Genomic DNA, 13002 nt, shown 5'->3' on the forward strand with positions numbered 1-13002 from the left:
GAACTGGAAAGAAAACTAAGTCTGCTATATGGAGTATATTCATATGTTCTGGGATTCAACAAAAGGTAACATCCTCACTAACTGTCTTTTATAAACTTCTGACATTTACATAAAATTTGGTGTGAATATGACACTAAACAGAAAAGTTGTGGGGGAGGGGGAACTCCTATGATAGTCTCATAAGCTATTTTCCCTTTAGAAAAGGGGCCAAAAAAATGCAAAGGAAAATTATCCTGCAAATGATCATTGATAAATAAATGACATGGTGTGTGTTTGCAACATGTTTCCAGTTGGATATCGATTAAGTCTGTGTATGTTTTGTGAAAGTACATCAAATAGGATTTAACCTCTCTTGTAGACTTAAAAGATATACCGAATCATTTTAAATGCTTGCTGGGGCTTGAAGCTCAGATGGTACCATCACATCTCTTATCTATGACTCATATGCAACATCCAGGGACTCGTAGCAGGCTTATAAATTCAAAGTGGAAGAGTGGGGGAGATCACTCTAAATCTAGCACAGGATTAACATTGTGGATCAAAGCCCAGGATAATCCAGTGAAAGATCATTATTCAATATAAGAAAAACTTCCAAAGGAAGAATAAGACTCATCCTACCCACCCCTCACCCCTTTCAATTTATAATTTTTTAACACTGAAAACTATTTTCTTCTTTAAAGCTTTCTAATTATCTAGATCAGGCATACAACATAAGCTTCTGGTTAACCTCAAAATGGAAGTTTTCAACATTAAAATGCTATAAGCAACTGGTTTTCTGATAATTATTCTTTACATTAAAAATGAGGATGTAAGGATGACCCTCATCACCCAGATAAGTTGTCTATACACACACACATACACACACACAAATCCCTTTGCAATGAAACATTTTCAAGAAGAGATATCAGAAAACCTGTTTTTATATGTGTGTTAAAACATGCCAATAATAATACTAGTGTAAATGGGAAGACTTCGGTATCAAACCAGCCACTAAGGAGTAAATTTTATATATGGTGCCAAAAAAAAGTGACGCCAAAAAAGCGCTATTCTATAAATGACACTTTAAGTTACGTGCAGTTTATAGAATAGCATTTATACCAGGGAACTGTGCTTTAGGCATGGTCATTTGTACCAATGAAAATGTGGTGTAAATGCCGATGCCTAAACATAGGTGCAAATGCCTTTATTCTATAATTACTATAATCATATAAAGAAACCGGTATGGAGTATTTTCAAATCGTTTCAATGAATTATGAGTATGCCTCAGCCCCACCACTCCACCGCTGTGCTAGCTCTTAACTGCGGCGAGATTTATGTGGCACTTCATCATTGGCCGCTCATAGTCGTTTTAAATCTGCTAGTCTTGTTTTTTAATTCTTTTTTTGTATCTTTTTTATGTGTACCTATAAAACCATTCTACTCTAGACACTGAATGAGTCGGATGACACGCTGCACCTCGGGAGACCCTTGACACAGCGCCTGTATGGTGCGAAACATGTTGGGTTAAACTCCCCGGCGTTGGCTGGATTTAGCTATGCTACTTAAAGCTAAGTACAATTAAGTACATTTGATTCTTACAGCTAAGATAGTTTTATAGGTACACATAAAAAAGATACAAAAAAAGAATTAAAAAACAAGACTAGCAGATTTAAAATGAATATGAGCGGCCAATGATGAAGTGCCACATAAATCTCGCCGCAGTTAAGAGCTAGCACAGCGGTGGAGTGGTGGGGCTGAGGCATACTCATAATTCATTGAAACGATTTGAAAATACTCCATACCGGTTTCTTTATATGATTATAGTACATTTAGAGATTTGATCCCGGTAAACTAATATAAGAAGATAGCCATTTTCTCAGAGGTTTATTCTATAATTATGCATGCAACATAAAGGAATGCCCCTGATCAGCCCATGACCTGCCCGTTTCTGCGCACCTTTTTTGAACATACACAAAAAATTCAGACAAGGAAAATGCACATAACTTGTAATTGACTAATCAGTGCCAATTACTGCTTGTCTAATCAGTTGTTTTTCAATTAAATTGTGAATGTAAATCAGGTACACGTTCAAATTTGTGCATGTCATTTTCAGCACGTTTTGTAGAATTAGGGTTATATTTGATTAGAGTGATTTATTGGAGCAGGTTCACAAATGAAACAGTCATTTGCTCAGTACCATAACCGACCTAATCCCACTTGGTAAATGTAGAAGCTGGTTAAAAAAAAATTCACAATACAAAAAACCCAATGCACTTAAAGTCACTGATGATTCCATATAATGCTGTCTTTGAAACAAAAAAAAGACACACATGGCTTGAGCAATAACTATAGCTACAAAATATTGCCTTTCAGACAGTCTGTTCTTGTAATTTTAGACACCACACACTGTCATTGAAAAGTCCTGGTTTGCTTCTTGAGCTGGACTTCAGTTTATTGCTCTGGCAAGGGCAGGGCTGAGCTGCTTTGGAAGCAATGCTCAGTCTTTCATGTAAGGAAATCAGTAATGCTTAACAGCAAAACCTCAGGATTCAGGGTACATGTGAGCATTTTGGAATCAACCCAATCTACCACTGAAAAGAAAGAGTAGGATCCCCCTGTAAGGTGAAGAGTTCTGGGTGAGGTATCCTTCCAGCACATTGTAGTCTCTGACATCTGCCACCATCCCTGGCCCATCAGCACCCTGAATAAGGAAGCGCCTTTGGCGCAGAACTACTGTGTTCAAAATTGTGTGTTCGCAAATTTGGACACACACTAAATTTACATGTGTGATTTTATTGTGCAACGAGCCAATTAGTGCCAATAATTAAGCACTATCAATTGGCATTATCAACCATTTAGATTTAAGCATGCATCTTTGTAGGCGCTATTCTATAAAGAAGCACATGAAAATTTCTTACCCCTGGATTCTATATACTGTGGCCAAAGATTCACATGCAAATCAGTGCGCATTGCTCATTTGCATGCACAACTTAATTGTTTAACAAGACAATCAGTGCTAATTGCCAATTAACAGGAAATTATAGACACTCATTAGAATTTATGCACACAATTTTCTAAGAGTATTCTGTAATGTGGTGTATGTAAATTCTAGTGTGTGGCTATCAAAAGGAGGTGTGGTCAGGGGAGGAGCATGGGCATAACTCAAAGTGCACATTGCATAAATGATTGCAACTCAACGTTAATCCCATGAACAGGTGCTATATGTGATTCTATAAACCTTGCCTGACTCCAGAGGTGGTTTATAGAATTACGCTAAGTGCCGACCTTTCTGGCACCATTTTTTTTAAAGTGACATATATAGAATTTACCAATTACTGCGCAACTGAAAAGGGGGTATGGCCATGGAAGAAAGATAGGCAGCTCAGAGGCGTTTACTAAAGATGCGCACAGTATTACAGAATTTGGGGAATCCATCTCTTATTTAGGCAAGAGAATTTACACTGGCATTGGTGGTGTAAATCTTTGCATTCAAAGTGGATCCCAGTGCTATGTGCTATTCTATAAATGGCGTCCAATTTGGAGCATTTTTTTTTTTTTTTTTACGGAATAGAGCTCAGCACTTATTTTTTTCAGCACCCAAATGGCCCAGGACAGTATCACCCCCCAAAAAAAAGAACAACAAAACTAAGGGTGATTTTGGAAAGCCACAATTTGCTCATGAAGAACCCCAGGATGCAGAGATTTCAAGGCAGCATGGTGGTGGAATGTATAGGGCGTGGTATCGGTGGCTACAGAGTTGAGAAGTAGCCTGAGTTTGATTCCCACTACAGCTCTTTGTAACTCTGAGCAAGTCACTTAACCCTCCTGTGAGGGAATGAGGGATACTCTCACTGATACTGTAATTCTACCACTATACAGCAAGGGGTGCTAGCTCACTGATACTGCAATTATACCACTGTACAGCTAGCTCACAAAGTAAAGTCACGTAAGTGAGACAATCCTGCTGAGTCATGCGGGTGGAACTCAAGCAGCGAGGAGTTTATATGGTCTAGAGAGAAGTCATTCAGGGAGGCTCTGAGACAAGAGGTCTCCAGAAGGAAAGATCTTCCCTAGCTGTGGGCTGAGGACAGTATCATGAAAGTAGAAGAGCTATGAGAAAAAATGTAAAGGTGAGACATTTGCTCTCTGCTTTGCTGAGGTAAGCCAACTTCTTATGCTAAATATATGTAGACTTTGGGGATTTGACCAGGGCCAGCCTAGAGAAAGACTATTGCAACCTGTGTTCGGGGCATGGCAGCCACTGAACATGAACAGAATCTTGGGCTCTGTAAGCCACAAGACCATTTCAAGACTTTTGCTTTTGAACTAAGGCCAAGATTCACTAAACTTACCGATCCAGTATCGATCGTTGAAAAAACAGTTTGACTAGTTTTGCGATCGTTCTTGTCCCCCGACCCAATTCACAAAACTGCTGTCCGATGTGCTTCTCCAAACACTCTCCCAATCTCCGATCCGAGCATGCTAATGCAAAAGTAGGCAGCGATCGATTCACAAATCTTGTTTCTATAAACTGCGGCTAATAAGATCAATCGCCAAATTTTTGGAGCCTAAATCACGCAATATTCTGATTCATTCACTAGTCATAGCCAAATTAGATTATTGTAACTCCTTATTACTTAACATCTCACAAGAAGAAAAGCGACATCTTCAAATCATTCAAAACACTGCCATTAAATTGATTTATAATGCAAAGAAATTTGATCACGTTACGCCTCTATTTATCGATGCTCATTGGCTTCCTATTAGCCACCGTATTTTATACAAGGTTATGCTGCTCATTTTTAAAACTCTAGCTCATAACGAGCCTCTGTTTATATCAAGGATGTTAATTCCTTATAATCCCATTCGCTCACTTAGATCATCTTCTCAAAACTTATTAGTTATACCTTCCCTTAAAACAATAGGAACAAGAAGAGCGGATATGTTTTCTGTTATGGGTCCACAATGGTGGAACTCTCTACCACAACATATCACAAACGAAAGAGATCTTCATTCTTTTTAAAAAAATTTTGAAAACTCACCTTTTTAAAGACGTTTTTAATACTCATTATTAAAATTTTTTAATTTTTAATCTTTTACTTATCCCTGTTCCCTTATGTTTTTTTCCCTTATTTGTTTTTCTATATATAACAGATGTAATCTTTCCCCCATTTTTCCTCCCAATTCGTTTGTCTTCTTTTAAAACTGTTGTTACTGAGTTTTAATTTGTATCTTTATATTTTGTTCTTTTACTTAAGTACATCGCTTTGTAAACAGATTCAGCGATAAATCAAATATTAATAAACCTTGAACCTTGACCAGTCGCTCACTATCCTTGCTGACTCATCTGCCCTGAAATATCAGTATTGGGGTTACAACCCCACATAAAACAACCATTAAAATTAACAATAAAAGTATAAAATAACTTTACATATGCAGAAGAACTCATTCCTGTGTTATATTCTGTATAATGCGCATTGCGAGCACATGTGGTAAAAGCGCGGGTTTCAAGCGTGTTGAAGTTCTGTTCGATACATGCCTGTAGTCTGCCTACACAGAGACTGTTTGAGCCTGTGAGGTAACAGGGTTCAGGTTTCTGAACTAATGAAGAGTTTTGTTGCACCTTTCATGTGTGCCTGTCTGTGAGTGCACCGGGAAGCTATAACACCTCCATTGCCCTAGGTACAAAATAAGTACCTGTATATATGTAAACCTCTTTGACTGTAATCCTATGTAGGTGAGTATTCCTCAAACATTTTGGACATTAACTATTACACCTGCCTTTAAGCACACACAAGTGTCAGCTGTAAGAAGCAGATGCCTCCAAAAACCTAGGCTATGAATCATCATTTGTTGATTGACCCACAAATTGTTAATAAACTTACTGATGCCTAACAGGAATGCATATGTTTTAACTCAGAATTTTGTTGTCTAATACTTTTATTGTATGAAACACAGCTAAGGCAGTTTTGAGAGGTCAAATTGCTTCTATTTTGGTAGCTTTCAGAAGAAGCTTATGTCTGTCATTAAAAGCCCAGCCTGATTTAAGGAACTGGAAAAAAAATCATAAAGGTACTAAGGACAAGAAGTATTGCAATCCCTGATAGCTGTTAAAGAGGAACACAAGTACATAAGCATTGCCATACCAAGACAGACCAAAGGTCAATGAAGCCCAACATCCTGTTTCTAATGGGGTCAATACAGATCATAAGTACTTAGCAGAATCCCAATAAACAAAAAGATTCCATGCTGTTTATCCTTGGAAATAAGCAGTGGATTTTCCCCATATTTACCTAAGTAACCATTTATGGATTTTACCTCCAGGAACTTATCCAAACTTTTTAAAATCCAGATACATTAATACTTTTATCACATCCGCAGGAAATAAATTTAAGAGCTTAACTGCATGTTCAGTGAAAAACTATTTTCTCCTATTTGTTTTAAAAAAGTACAGTATTACATAATTTCATAATGTATCCTCTAGTCATTATACTTTTTGAAAGAGTAATCAATTCACAATTATCATTCCACTCCACTTAGGATTTTGTAGACACCTATCATATCCTCCCTTTAGCAGTCTCTTCTCCAAGCTGAAGAGCCCTACCCTCTTCAGCCTTTCCTCATATGAGGAGTTACATTCCCTTAATCATTTTGGTTGCTTTTCTTTTTACCTTCTCTAATACCGCTAAATTTTTTTTGAGATGCACTGACCGGAATGGAACACAATACTTGAGGTGAAGACGCACCATGACACCTTTATAATGATACTTAGAAAGGAAGTAAGGGACTCATTGCTCTGTGCCAATTATCTCATTTTCTTGCTTAACGCTGACTGTAGGATACTTGCAAAAATGTGCTTCAAACCGGTATAGGCAGCACATGCCTTCCATAATACACCCAAATCAAATGGGACTTATAAAAGGCAGATTTGGTTCAGATAATATTAGATGACTTCTAACATGTCCAGAGCTCAAATATTACATAATAACATAGTAACATAGTAGATGACGGCAGATAAAGACCCGAATGGTCCATCCAGTCTGCCCAACCTGATTCAATTTAAATTTTTTAATTTTTTCTTCTTAGCTATTTCTGGGCAAGAATCCAAAGCTTTACCCTGTACTGTGCTTGGGTTCCAACTGCCGAAATCTCTGTTAAGACTTACTCTAGCCCATCTACACCCTCCCAGCCAATTGATTCTGCTATCCTATCTTTAGATGTGGAAAAGGCCTATGATCTAGATGATAATTTCCTTATATGGATTAAACTCTTTTATAAACGCCCATCTGCTACAGTATTAGTCAATGGCCAGTGGTCTCAAATTTGCAGCCTGGGAGAACATGCAGCCCACCAGGTACTATTTTCAAGCCTTCGGTATGTTTATCATAATCACAAAAGTAAAATAAAACAGTTTCTTGATCATATGTCTCTTTAGCTATAAATTACAATATTATTATTAAGACAGCCAAAAGGAAAGATTTATAAACTATAAAGAGTTTTACCTCATGTAAAATTGTCATTTCTTTAATAAGACATTAATTATTTTTTCTGAGGCCCTCCAAGTACCTACATATCCAAAATGTGGCCCTGCAAAGGGTTTGAGTTTGAGACCACTGCTTTAATCTATCTCGTCACTATGTGTTACTTTACAGATTTGTTAAGAGAATTTAGAGACATTCCAAGATCCCTAATTAATTTCAGTAAGGCCCTGCTCATCCCCTGCACTCCTAGTGGCAGTAATTGAGAGGGGTAGGCGAGTTAGGTTTCAAATTGGATGTTTAGTTCAAAAACCTGGGGGTATGAAATTCTACTAATCTGCAAATAAACTGAATTATGAAGGAAGGGCTTGGCTCACTGGTTGAGGTGCTTCCTCTGCACCCAGAGGTTGTGAGATCAAATTCCGGTGCTGCTCCTCCTCGTAACTCTGGGCAAGTCACTTAATCCTCCAGTGCCCACTGCTTTGAATGTCAGCTTTGAAATGTCAAAGTCACAAAAAGGCGATATACAAGTCTCCATTCCCTTTCCCTTATTGAAGGCTTTTCAGTGCTGAGTTGGTAAGATCTCCTGATTAAGCACAATAAGCAGTATTAAAATGTTGCTGCTTACCCAAGCATTCTTCCATTTTATGCATTGCCTATCCATGTTCCCTGCTGTCTTTCAGAAGCTGGAGCAACAAATATTGCAATTGCTTGGAACATGAAGAGAGCCAGCTTTAATAGGGTTACCAGACATCCGGTAAAACCCGGGCATGTCCTCTTTTTAGAGGACTGTCCAGGCATCTGGAGGGATTTCCAAAACCCTCCAGTTTATCCGGGTTTTGCAAGTCCTGCGCTCAGAAGCCGCATCTAGAAGCCTCTGCGTATGCACAGCTGGCACCGTGATGACGCCATGGGCACACGCATATGCATGTGACATCATTGCATCAATGTCCGCACATGTATGAAGGCTTCAAAATGTGGCCTTTGAGCTAGGGGAGGTTTGTGTGGGGGTAGGGGTGGGGAAAGAACAGGGCAGAGATGGAGGTGGAACGGGGCGGGACTGGGGGTGGAAGAGCCAGGTGTCCTCTTTTTTCAAAGAGGAAATCTAGCAAACTTAAGTTTTAATATGACACTCATTGCCTCTAAGAAGGATGGTAGACTAGGCCTTTCCAATTTTCCAATTTATCTTGCATGCTTTCTCACTATAAAGGTAGACTTGGCTCTCCTACACAATAGATAGACTTAGAAGAGCAGTTGGTGTACCCTATCCCTCCTTCTGTTGTACCCTTTATACAGAAGCAAGGTGAACTTTCAGAACTTAAAGGGAACAGAACTTAAGCGAAACATTTCATACCGCGGGTCCTGAAAATCTGAAAGAAAAGTATGTAACTACTAAAAGTATACTCTATGTTCCATTACCTGCCCTATAATTTTCCAGAGAGATGGGGAAACAATTTTGGAGCCTTCCTTCCCTTACTTTTGCTCCAATTTTTCTTTAATAAAGTCTTCCTGATTCATAGGGAGCTAGCTGAGAAATTGAGATGGAGAGTTTTTTTAAAATGAGACAGTTTGCCACAAGCTCCAAGAGACAGGCTGAGGTTATAAGAGAACAGCTCCTGTCAAAAAGAAGATACTCTTTACAAAAAAGGGTGCTGATCCACCTGCATTGGGCATTCTCAGTGTCTCTGGTACCTAAGCATACATATCTCTTGCAGTGGGATGAAGTTCTTGGTCCAATATATCATGATTCATTCTGGGCACCACTATGGTCCATGTTTTATTTTTCTCTCTTTTTTTATCACCACCAAGTTTTTCTTCACTGGGTATTCTCATGTCAATAATGATTGGTATTTCAGTTTTGAAGGACGCCACATGGTCCTTCTCCTCTAGGCATATTCTTTCACACACTCACTTTTACCATTTTTATTTTTGTTTGTATTTATTCCATATATCTTTATAGGACCCCTGATAAAGGCATCCATATATGCCGAAACATGGTCCATGTGGGGTCCTTTGTTTACATTCAACTACCAGAGTCCAATCTACTGCTATGCCATTTGTCAGGGGACTTGCTGCATTTGGGAGTTGTCATCTTCAGCTATCATTGGTTATACTGGCATGTATCTGGGACTACTTGTTACCTTAATTGGACTAGTGCCAGTCACAATTGTGTATATTGATTGTATTTAACTTTTATGTGTTGTTAATAAACCTGAGACTTGCCAGTTCAACTCCACTTTGCTGTTTTTTGTACGCTGATATTTGCTTGTTCAAAAGTCTAGGACAGTGGTTCTCAACCCTGTCCTGGGGGACCTGCAGCCAGTTGGACTTTCAAGATATCCCTAATGAATATGCATAAGACATATTTGCATGCCTGTCTCCTTCATTATATGCAAATCTCTCTCATGCATATTCATTAGAAATAACCCAACTGGCTGGAGGTCCCCGAGGAAAGGGTGAGAACCACTGGTCTAGGAGATCCATATCAACTTTTAAGTTCAGAGATTCAAATTCTAATGAGGGTCTATGCTGTACCATAGGAGCTTGCAAATGTGGGATCCAGAGGTCTCAGATTCTTGCTGGTGCTATTGTATCCAAGTAGACACACTTCTTCATAGGTGGTGGACCTGTCCTCATATCCAGAGTTTCTAGATGTGAGTTCAAGAAACTCTTTCACATTATTGTCATGCCCCTCAATTCTGCTTTGGAATGCTTCTTGGGGAAGATTCCACATGGTAAAGTTCACAAAGACACCAACAAAGACACTAAGATCGTTACAAGATCAAAGATTAGTTATACCATCTGTAAAAAGGGCTAGATGGGAATTTACAAGGTATAAAGCCTTTTTTTTTTTTCTTGCTTTGCTCCAACTTTATGGAATCAATTTGCTAACCAAATACATTTAGAATAAAATTCCAGAACTTTCAAGAATCTCTTAAAAACCTTCTTTTTTCCTAATTTTTTTTTATCGAGGTAAGGGTAAGTAATAGAGGTTGTCCTGGGAGTACAGCACAATAGATTTTAAATGCTGTATTTTGTATGGTTGAGTTTTTGTTATTATTGATTATACTCACTTGAATCTGTTGTTAGCTTAAGCGGAATATTAAATTTTAATAAACATAAGCATATAAGATTGATAACTTGCATTTTATTGCAGCAAGATGTATAATTGTCTGCAATTGAAATGGCCACTTCTCCCATCGATATCAGAGTGGCTCTAGACGGTGTAGGATGTTGCCTATGAGCTTTGGGACCACAAGCACATTTTTGGTTAAGGATCAGGTCCCCTTCTTTTGATAAGTGAAATTCCTGGGAATCAGAGGCTCACAACTCTTAGCTCTCTATAAATTGCTGCTTCAGAAAGTCCATTAATGGAGTCAGTCATCAGGAGAGAGATGGAGTAAAGTATGGCAATACGGACTACTAAGACTGAATTGTGGAATGTGGAGTTGATGCTTCTATTTCTGAGGCATCCCTCTTGGTTACTTTCCATTTGCATTGTTTCTTTATTTTTTACCTTTTTAGCTCTGCAAGTATGTAGCTGTGGACAAACTTAAGTATTGACTGTTGTTGGCGTTACCTCCACAGATAAAGTGATGCTACTACCACTAGGGGTCAAGCTGACAAATAAGAGGGTAGGATCAGAGAGGGACTTATCATAGGGTCTTCTTGATGTTCAGGGGTTTCAGGGGAATATGTGCTGTTGCCAGGGGGGATGATGTGCCTGGTACAGGCGAGGATGGGTAAAGAAGATGTAAGGATTTGGGGAGCAGCAATTTTAAAAAGCTGTTCCTATGCATATTTGGAAGAGATTAGGGCATTCTTTATCCCTACATGCAGCTGTTTTCAAATTACTGTTCCCATTGGACATGTAGGCAAATATCATAAGGATGTGCAGAACTGAAGTATATTTTACAAAAGTTTCTGTATTTGGTGCAGAAGTTTGTATAATACCAGAGGAACTGTGCATATCCCAATCTGGACATCTCAATTCCCATCTTGACGTGTTATGCATAATGTGCCTTTAGGTAGTAGATTCTCCTCTCCTTTCACATTTAACAGGACTTTGAAGCACTCAACAGTCAAAATGCTCAGCTGAACCTCAGAAATTGTGTTTTATGTCTGTGCTTCAGTTTGAATTAAAGTGAAGTTATGCCACACTATTCATTAACGTAGGAACCAACACATTCATCTTTTTCCCCATTCAAGGTGCAAACAATCAAAACTTACGTCTTTCCCCAACACTCGGAGTTCAAACTGTGTCTCCTTAAAGTGCACTTTTGTAATCCTAGGCCTAGGGGGAGAAAAAGGCAAAACAACCTGTTTATTAAATCAAACAGAAAAATGAAATTGGGAAAGTAAGGCCTGCTTTTGTAACACTATTGTTGAATAATTATGTTGATCCAAGAGAAATCACCACAATGAGCAAATAATCCTATGACAGATGAAAATGACAAACCAGACTACAAGGGAGGATATATAAAATAAATGGTTTTCTACTGTACTTACCTTAGTAAAGATCCAAGAGCTGGGTCACAGTTACAAACTAAGAGTTCCTTTTACAAAGCCACCATAGAGGTGTCTACTGCGGGCGAGCAAGGTAAATGCTCCGATGCTCACAGAATTCTTATGAGAATTGAAGCATTTACCTCGCCAGTCCATGGTAGAAACCTCTACCGCAGCTTTGTAAAAGCCAGCATGAGGATGGTCCTTTGGTGAAGAACAAAAATGATAAGGAGGACGAATGCCCTGCCACCTAACCCTACTGGGTACAATATTATATTACATGAAGGAGAATTAAAACTTGTGTTAAGAACATTTAAAGGGCCAATATGGTGGTTGTATGGCAGTACAAGGGAAGCTGTGAAGGCAGCATTTACAACCACTTGGAAGAGGGAGTCCTAGTAATGGCTCAACATTAACGTCAAGTGGCCAGACTCAGGGTCAAAATTACCGATTCTCTATAAAGAACTGCAGCCTTTGGCCCCTGGCAAAGTACAATTGCTATGATGGCTAGACTATAATTTGGAAGGGGATTTTTAAAAAAAGATAATCACAAGCAAAGAATCACACTACCATAGCCCGTACAGGTTGGTTTTGAAGCACAAAAGTGAGGGAAAGAAAACTTTCAACCTCAAAATATAAATGATTATGATTCCTGGCAGAATAAATCAATATCTGCTGTCTTATACTTATTTGATTTGTTTTCTCCTGCTTTAGCATGTTTAAGAAGCATCAACACATCTATATGGCAGCCTTTAAATGTCTGGAGAGGTACAAATGTTTAAATGCCATTTCAAAACATGGCTCACTCAGATGTGTGGAAGCTCACTATGTCCAAATGGCATGGAGGGATGAGTGGTATGGATGGAATGACAATATAGTCCATGTCTGCAGTGGGAAACCTGAACATTGGGATTTAAACTTGCTCTAAGGCAGTGTTTCTCAGCTTGGTCCTAGAGTACCCTCTTGCCAGTCAGAATATCCAATCTCATCACGGTGTGGTAAGTAACCTTTCTGGTGGGGTGAGTAGTACTCACTTTGC

At 38.7% G+C, this 13002-nt stretch overlaps 1 protein-coding gene across 3 annotated transcripts in view; it reads right to left on the reverse strand.

The window, feature by feature from the left end:
* Nucleotides 1–13002, reverse strand: part of EPB41L4A (erythrocyte membrane protein band 4.1 like 4A) — a 536698-nt gene that overhangs the window by 241640 nt on the left and 282056 nt on the right. For all 3 annotated transcript variants that reach the window (XM_033929128.1, XM_033929127.1, XM_033929129.1), the window contains one exon: nt 11688–11751. In XM_033929128.1, the coding sequence (XP_033785019.1) occupies nt 11688–11751 (64 nt within the window). The remainder of the gene's footprint in view (nt 1–11687; nt 11752–13002) is intronic.

This window comes from Geotrypetes seraphini, chromosome 1 (assembly GCF_902459505.1).
Source record: "Geotrypetes seraphini chromosome 1, aGeoSer1.1, whole genome shotgun sequence".
NCBI classification, from domain to species: Eukaryota; Metazoa; Chordata; class Amphibia; order Gymnophiona; family Dermophiidae; genus Geotrypetes; species Geotrypetes seraphini.